This window comes from Austrofundulus limnaeus, unplaced genomic scaffold, assembly GCF_001266775.1.
Source record: "Austrofundulus limnaeus strain Quisiro unplaced genomic scaffold, Austrofundulus_limnaeus-1.0 Scaffold241, whole genome shotgun sequence".
Classification (NCBI taxonomy): Eukaryota; Metazoa; Chordata; class Actinopteri; order Cyprinodontiformes; family Rivulidae; genus Austrofundulus; species Austrofundulus limnaeus.
Genome location: NW_013952643.1, coordinates 809992 through 818097, shown reverse-complemented (window position 1 = coordinate 818097; position 8106 = coordinate 809992). Strand labels below are relative to the sequence as shown.

The 8106-nt window shown below is 38.4% G+C and overlaps 2 protein-coding genes across 3 annotated transcripts in view; both read left to right on the top strand.

The window, feature by feature from the left end:
- The window catches only part of ndufv2 (NADH:ubiquinone oxidoreductase core subunit V2), a 6135-nt gene extending 548 nt beyond the window's left edge, over positions 1 to 5587 (top strand). The window contains exons 2-8 of the mRNA XM_014020131.1: positions 576 to 638; positions 1532 to 1594; positions 1687 to 1803; positions 3779 to 3947; positions 4207 to 4316; positions 5258 to 5334; positions 5403 to 5587. Coding sequence (XP_013875585.1) covers positions 576 to 638; positions 1532 to 1594; positions 1687 to 1803; positions 3779 to 3947; positions 4207 to 4316; positions 5258 to 5334; positions 5403 to 5496 — 693 coding nt within the window. The 3' untranslated portion in view covers positions 5497 to 5587. The remainder of the gene's footprint in view (positions 1 to 575; positions 639 to 1531; positions 1595 to 1686; positions 1804 to 3778; positions 3948 to 4206; positions 4317 to 5257; positions 5335 to 5402) is intronic.
- A 944-nt stretch (positions 5588 to 6531) lies between these two features.
- The window catches only part of ankrd12 (ankyrin repeat domain 12), a 37210-nt gene continuing 35635 nt past the window's right edge, over positions 6532 to 8106 (top strand). Inside the window, exon 1 of one of the 2 annotated variants that reach the window (XM_014020127.1) lies at positions 6532 to 6758. The gene's annotated coding sequence lies outside the window, so the exon portion shown is untranslated. The remainder of the gene's footprint in view (positions 6759 to 8106) is intronic. The other variant, XM_014020130.1, reaches the window with a different exon arrangement.

Here is an 8106-nt window from a genome sequence, read left to right as displayed (position 1 = left end):
ACACACACACACACACACAAAAGCTCATCAATACTTTTAATTTACCTGTGATTTCGTACATATAAATTTATTTTTATGAAAAGGAACTCCCGTCAGTGGTCTACTTTTTATGATTTCTTGAAATTTTGTTGTTTAAGCATAATTTTAATTAAAGTAAAACATGACATTATTTTTRATTAAATATTTAACTAAAATGTCACTTGAGGTCCTCATATGTTCTGCAGTCTTTCTGCATGTTTTATTCTTTTTTAAAACCCTCCTACTACCCCTGGGTTAAAATAACACCTGAGGCCTTGTGAATTATTTTAACCAAAGGGTAGTGGGAGTTCAGTTAAAATTTCAGCTTAGAATGGCCCTCCATGTTTTTAAGAGCTTGATTAAATAGAAATATACCACTTAATAAACAATATTTGTGTTTACATTTGACTGAAGCTTTACGGGTCATTTTGACCCAATACAGAAGGGTTAAATGTTTCTAAACCTGTGACTGACTTTATTTTCCTTTACTGACACTAATTTAATATGATAATGAGCTGCACCTGTGTTTTACCTGTAAGTTTTCATGTGTGTTGAAGGCCAGGCAGGTCAGGGGTCTGCATCGCTCTGCTGTTCGTTCTGGAGCTGGAGGCATCTTTGTGGTGAGTTTGTCTCTTCATCTTGATACTTGTAACTCTCTTAAAATCTTTTTTGTCAAAGCAGATTATGACTAAACCTGACTATTTTCTATTAACGTCTTTTTTTTTTTACTTGAAGCATTTATTTTTTACTATTAGATGCTCATCTTCATGAGATGTTTTGTGTCATGGTGCTGTCTGAGCTCTAAAATGCTYTATGTGAGAGGCCAGGTGCACCCTGGACCGTTCACAGAGACACACAACCATTCATGCTCTTTTATTCTCACTATTTACCAGAAGGGTTATAATTTAGTTTATAAAACATAGTTCAAAATATACTCAACTTTCTTTTAGCAATAATTCAAATATAGTTTAATTTGCATTTTCTCTGTTAAKATTATGTTAAATCTCTTCAGAATTTCCTGATTAATAATAAAAAATTCTGACCACTGCTCAGCTTTGCACCGTGTTTTTACTGGACTAATGCCAGTGGGAATTATTTTCCAAATACTCTTTATATGTCCAGGGACTAAACCTTTAGAGCAATAAAAAAAATAAAATAATATATATGCAACATGGAAAATACTAGAGGGATGTTTTTACTAAAGCTTAATTTAAAAAAACAGTTTTAACTTTCATCATTAGTTTATTTTATGTTACATAAAAAATTATGCTTTTTAAACAGGTTTTGCTGCTCACAAGAGGGCAATGTGTACAGAAGTGCTTCCTCTCTTTGCTTTCATGACTTTTAAAACATTTTATCAGATCAAATTAATTGTTCTCCAACCTGTTACTCACACACACACACAGTTCCTTGTGGCAGTTGATAGCTGCGTCACGGTTTGATTCGAAAGCATTGAATTTAATGTCGACCAAATAAGGACCTTAAAACTCTTCTTGTCAAAAATGTTTTTCAGCACAGAGATACTCAAGACAACAATCCTGAAACTCCTTTTGAGTTCACGGAGGAAAACAAAAAGGTGACGTTGAAGCATTTTATTTGTTAAATTACAAAAAAATAAAAATAAATAAAAAGGCAGATAGTTGACGTCTGTTTTGGTTTTCCTTGTAGAGAATCCAGGTGATCCTTTCGATGTATCCTGAAGGACACAAACAAGCAGCCACCATCCCCGTCTTGGATTTGGCCCAGAGGCAGCACGGATGGCTCCCTCTCACCGCCATGAACAAGGCAAAGTGATTTCTCATAGATTTTGTTTGTTTTGTCTTTTCCAAACGTGCACCGCTTCCCAGCAGCCGGCAGGTGACTCAGAGTCTGCCTCACGCTTCAAATAACAAAGATACCACCAGACGTTATTCTTTTAAACTCATCCTGCTCAGCTTATCTAGACAACAAAAACTAAACCACTGCAGACGGAAACGTGACTTAATGCGACTTCCAATCAGTTCTAGWGTCAGATAAATCTTGTTATATCAATAAATTAGTTATTGTGGTTTTCACAGATGATAGTTAGCTGATTCTTTTTTCAACTCCGATAAAAACTARTTAAATTTGAGACTCGACTAAAATTTATCGGCTGTTTTTAACTTGAACTAACACTGCTTTGTTTAACACAATGGTGCACGTGTGTAGCTTCAAAAAGATTGTTTCTTTTGTGATAAAAAAAAAACACGAAAACGAAGATTAAGAAAACTCTGCAAACCCTTTTGTGTTGTGGGGCTAATCTTCTGACTTTCATGTCAAAAGGTGATATTTACAGCTGCTTCTATCCATCCAGAACCGTTTTACATGTTGCTGCTGCCTTCAGTCTGGTTTATCAATAATTGTGAGGATTTTACATCATGTTGAGAAAACTTCAGTGAGACTTTAAAAAAGGTAACACATCTCTGGGCTGCGGCTGTTGGAGACCAGTTGGTGACTCGGATTTGTGAGAATGTTTGCTGAATTTTTTGTTAGTCTCCTCACTAATTTATGAATGATGAGTGTGGTTGTGGTGCAGGGGTAGAGCAGCCTTTTTTTGGGACTGTAGAGTTGCCGATTAGATTCCCTGCCATGCTCACATATTGTGTTTTTCTTGAACTAAACACCTATTTCCCTAACCGCTCTCTGGGGCTTACATAGCTGCCTACTGCTCCACTCGAGTAGCTCACGTGTGATGGTTCAAATTCAGAGAACCAATTTGTGTCTTTGTACATACAATGACAACACTTTTTTACTAACCACCTGCAAGGCATGACTAAACTATCCCAGAGCTGTGCGATTTTTTTTTTAATTTGCCAACCTTCAGCGGCCTTTCTCACTTTTATAGTTTCAATTTTAGGCCTTWAAAAGTCTTAAATGATCCAGATTTTCTATTMTAGCTTCATTTAGTTACATTTTGAGTTTAGTCGTTTGTTTATCCATCACTTCTCTTGTCAACATTTTTTGTAATGTGTTGGATTTCAAATGTTTTGTGATACAACAAAAGGAGGATTCCCATCATGCATCAGCCCCTTTGGATAGTTTATTAAATRTGTGCGTAAAGGGTTCAAAATATCTCAGTTTAGCTCATTTCACATGATTTTAGTAACACTCTCCACTCCTCGATTCCCTCCCCCAAAATGATTCTACTTCTGTCAACTCCACTGGATTTTTCTGTGAGGAAGGCTGAATATTTGTAAACTCTTTCCGACTGGGCCGATGCATGGTGAGACTTTTTATTTTGTTAAAACCTGTGAAATCCTCAGAGTGAATGAACACCAACAGCACGTTATTTWAAAAAAAAGTTGACAAAAGCAGCGATGGTCGAACAAACGACTAAATGCAAGACGCAACTAAATGAACCTAAAATAGAAAATCACATTTCATCTCTTAACAGGAGAATTTCCTTAACTGATTGCTGAATARGTTTGCTGTTTTAACACATTTTATGAAAACCCCCAACATTTAATTAAAGCAGAAAAAAACATAARTTGATGACCATTTTGGGTTTAAAGTGTACAGTTCAGTCCTGTTCTCAGGTTTATCTGAATAAAACCATGAAAAAGATGAATGCAGACGTGACCATCACATGTACGGCTGAGTTTTGTTGTTTTAACAAACTGRTGAATCCATTGTTTACATTTTCTCTTCCAGATCAGTCGAAACAATCAGTTTTATTTGAATCTGGGTAAATTATATTCAAGCATTTGGGTAATCTGAATGTTCATAATCTACTCGTGTTCAGGTTGCTGAGGTGCTGGGCGTCGCTCCGATGAGGGTGTACGAAGTGGCGACGTTTTATACCATGTTTCAGCGTCAGCCTGTGGGAAAGTACTTCATTCAGGTCTGCACAACAACACCGTGCATGCTCTGCAACTCCGACAGCATCCTGGAGGCCATCCAGAACAAACTGGGTGAGTTGCACTTTGAGAAACCGACAAAACGACAAAAATCCAGACAATTGTTTATTTTTATTGTGCTTTTTTTTTGTCAAACAAAAACACGTCGATGTACTAGAAAAACAGGGCAGTGAAAGTAAAACCAACACAATGTTTTTGTTTTCTTTGAGTCGGCACATATTTAGTTTTGCTTTCTGTCGTTAGATATCCGAGCTCGGGAGCAAAGTTGTTCAATGTTTTTCAGTTTCAGGAGATTAACTGCATCTCTCCGCAGGTATTAAGGTCGGAGAAACCACTGCGGACAAGATGTTCACTCTAATAGAAGTGGAATGCCTGGGCGCCTGTGTGAACGCTCCCATGGTCCAGATCAACGACAACTATTATGTGAGTGCTTCGACTCCTCTGACTGCGTTACTAAAAAAAATAGATTAAAACCTGAATTAGTTGAAAGTCTTCAGAGCTGGAGTCGATCAGTGCAGATACGGTTAAAAACTACACGTTTATCAGCGACGTTAGATGATTTCTGAACTCAAAATTTGGAAATAATTTAATTAACTAGAAGAGATATWAAAATTCTCTTGGGTTTGTTGTTAAATGTTCTGCTTTGGGAAAGTGAGTTACTGCAAGCAAAGCACAACTGATTGACCTAATTAAAGAGTGGAAAAAGGAGGATTTCTGTTAAACTACAAACTGCTGAGATATGAGTATTAAATAGCTGAGGTGCCGTTTATTGCCAGCAACAGTAGCCAGYAGTGATTTTTATCATTTTAGGTGAATAATCAGTAATCTGAAATGCAGACGATCCTTAGAATCAAGATGAGAGAGGTCTATTTTACAGTTTTTGTTTTGTTACTATCATAGTAATGTCAGCTTATTATGATGATAAAATGATAAAAGTTTCAAACATTTTAACTGGAACAAATGATTTTTCACTTTTAACTTTCAAAGCAGACAGTTTTAGGAAAATTAGCATATTAAACTCTTTTTATACCTAACAACTTCCCAATTATAGCGTTTATTATGTTGATGATTAAATGCTTTTAACATTGCGTTTGGGTTTTAGTTGGTGTAAAAAATACAATTAATTGTCCATTGACAGTTTGGACCCTTTTTTTTAAAATTTGGACTAGTTTTAAAATGTTAAAATCTGAATAGAATGAGGACTTTTTTTATTAATTAATTATTTATTTGCAAGTAAGCACAGTGATAAACTGATTGGTTTCATTACAAAAGTTAAAGTTTAGTGTCGGCCACCTGTTTAGTATTTAATGACAAAGAAAATGTCTRGCTGATGTTTATTATTCCTCTTTAATTCTCGTCCTTAGGAGGATCTTACGCCTAAAGATATCGAGAATATTATTGATGAACTGAAGGCAGGAAGAGTCCCAGCACCTGGACCAAGGTACATGGATTATATTTTCATGTTTTCCTAGTCGGATCCTGTGAATTCATRGTTTTTATTTTTTGCAGGAGCGGCCGTTTCTCGTGTGAGCCTTCAGGCGGACTGACGTCCCTGACAGGACCTCCTACAGGACCAGGATTCGGTGTAAGACCGGACCTGTAGACATACTTGAGCCACTTGATCAAATTCTTTGGAAGGATTTTGACCCCTGTGCTATTAATATTCTGTAAATAAAATGTTAATGTACCCGTTGTCTACCTGTGTGTCYTTTATTTATTATCATTATATACTAATATAAAACAGTTACAATGTTATTGCACAGGCCTCAAATTACATCTTTGTATGCTCCTGTAAATGCAAGTGGTAAATTAACTTTTTTTAAGCAAAGTGAGGCAGCCATAGAAAACGTGAATTAAGAACTATACTTTATTTTTGCAAATATCTGACTGCTACATTGCTGAAGAATGACAACTGGCCATTTTACAAACGGTTTTAGTCAAATAGTAATTATAAATTACTAGCTTTGCCTAATTAAAAATACTACCTGTATTTTAAAAAGGGTGACACCTTAAAGTGTGATTATACATTTTAAGTYTTTAATAAACAATCATTAAACAGACAAAACAGCTTCCTGGTAAGTTGCATTGGWGGCCGATGCCCCTCCCCCATCTCCAACCCTGCTTTGCGACGTTCTGACGCATGCGCAGTCCACCGTYATGCAAATGTCACTGCGCAACAAATTCTAAGCTGACTCATGCAGAGAAATGGCGGGCATTAAATAACATTTAACGCTATCAGCTTYTTTTTGACATTTGAACAAATAGCGAAAGCATTAGGCAGAATGTTAAAAAAACCGGAACCACTATTAGTCTTTTCAACCTCAGCCTTGATCTTCGAGAAAGTTCCCACAGACCGCAACAGCAGCGGAAAAGATGACGTCAAGCTGCCGTTCCTGCTCTCCCATCTCTCCCGCTCCAAACCAGTCCGAATTCACACGCCAAACGCTGCCTGTGGACGCCGAGCATTTACGAACACGGCAGCACGATTACCACGAGCATTAGAAAGTGCGGATTTACTCACAGCTTTTGACAAAATACCACCTAAAACCGTTTGACACATCCCCACCTACCCAGTCTTTTTTTTTTTTTTTTGCCCCAGCGCACGGAGARCTTATAAACTCGGTGGGGCTCGGGRGGGTCACGTGACTCCGCCTCGACCAATGGCAGCGGCGCTTGCATGTTTTGCTGGGCTTTTCTCGGAGACAGACGAACGGCTGGGATGTTTTCAAAAGCAGCGATGAACGTCACGCAGCCGTAGGCTACGGTTAACGTACGACATTTAGAAGAATAACTGTCAAAATAGCTCGATATTCGCCATTGACGTAACGTGGATGAGTCAGTGGGAACGTGCGACCCGATTTACAGGTAAGCGCAAAGCGTTTCTTGCGGGTAAAATTWGCTYGGGTTAAAAAAAAAATCCTTGTTAGCCATCTGGCTTGAACGAACAGGCTAATGTGAAGCTAACTTGACGTCAACTTAAAATGAATGTTGTGTGTTTGCGTGGGTTCGGTATAGCTGTGTGCCACGTGCGTTACACACACTGACCAGTTTCTACCCGGTAACAGACATTTCTGCCATTATCCGCCTTTTTTTTTTTTTTGCGGGGCGGTAAGTCGCTTTGCGTTTAAACGCGACTATCCAGAGAAGCGGCAGGGAAAATGTCGGAGCGGAGCACGGCGGCGAGTTGCCCCCCGTCAGCCAGGGAAGCGATGACGGGGCTCGGAAACGCTGAGGAGGGGGGGAACGAGTGTGAGGGGCAGCGAAAAAAAAGGGGGGGCTGCAGTCAGTCAGTGGGGCTTTTGTCTCAGGCTTTGTGTTTAAATTTTTTTTTTCTTTTGACATTTAAAAAAAGAGATGTGAACTGACTCACCGTTTGACCACGCAGCACCCTTCAGCTACGTGCAAAACGCTTTGGATCCCATGAAAAATATATATATTTTTGCATAAATCTGCACTTAAACACAAATGTAGCGCCCAGCATATTTAGCTTTTTTTTGTCAGCGACACAAACCTAAAGTGGGTGTTGGTGTCTGCAGTGATCTGACCACCGTTTATTTACAATCGGTGCTGTTTTTATTTTTATTTAATTGCTGTCTAATCTAGTGTGAGATATGGTTATGATTTGTTAATACACACAAGGAGCTCGCATAGCTCCAGTAATTAGGAGCTTTCGCCTCCGAGCCATTCACTGTGACATCTTGGGGGTGTGTTGCCTGACACAAAAGCTGCTTGTGTTCTTATGGCTGGCTGTGCAACCAACTAGACGTTTAACGTTGACATTAATATCACAAAAAAGTTCAAATTATGTAATGCTGTACAACTGAAATTACACACAATCACATGAATTTAGATACATGTTGATTAAAGTCATAAATTACACAATTCTCTATCATATTTCTGTATGTTTTGTCATATGTCAGTGTGTATTTTGTAAGGCAAGGACGATCGTGGTTGTAGCTGGATAAAGAAAGACATTTTGTGTTTGTGTTTTTAATTCAAATGGGCTTTATTCTAACCAAATCTGTAGTTTCAGACAGTGAAGAAGGGGCTCACCAGGGCTCCTACGCAGCCTCTAAATGTCTGGTGAAGCAGAATTATTCTTTAGTATTTTCCAGGATTGGATGGAAAATATGTTGTCTAAGATACAATGGCTGTGTCCAAAACGACAGGCCGGGTCCTCCGGAGGACCCAGACTCCCCGGTCTCGGCGGGCC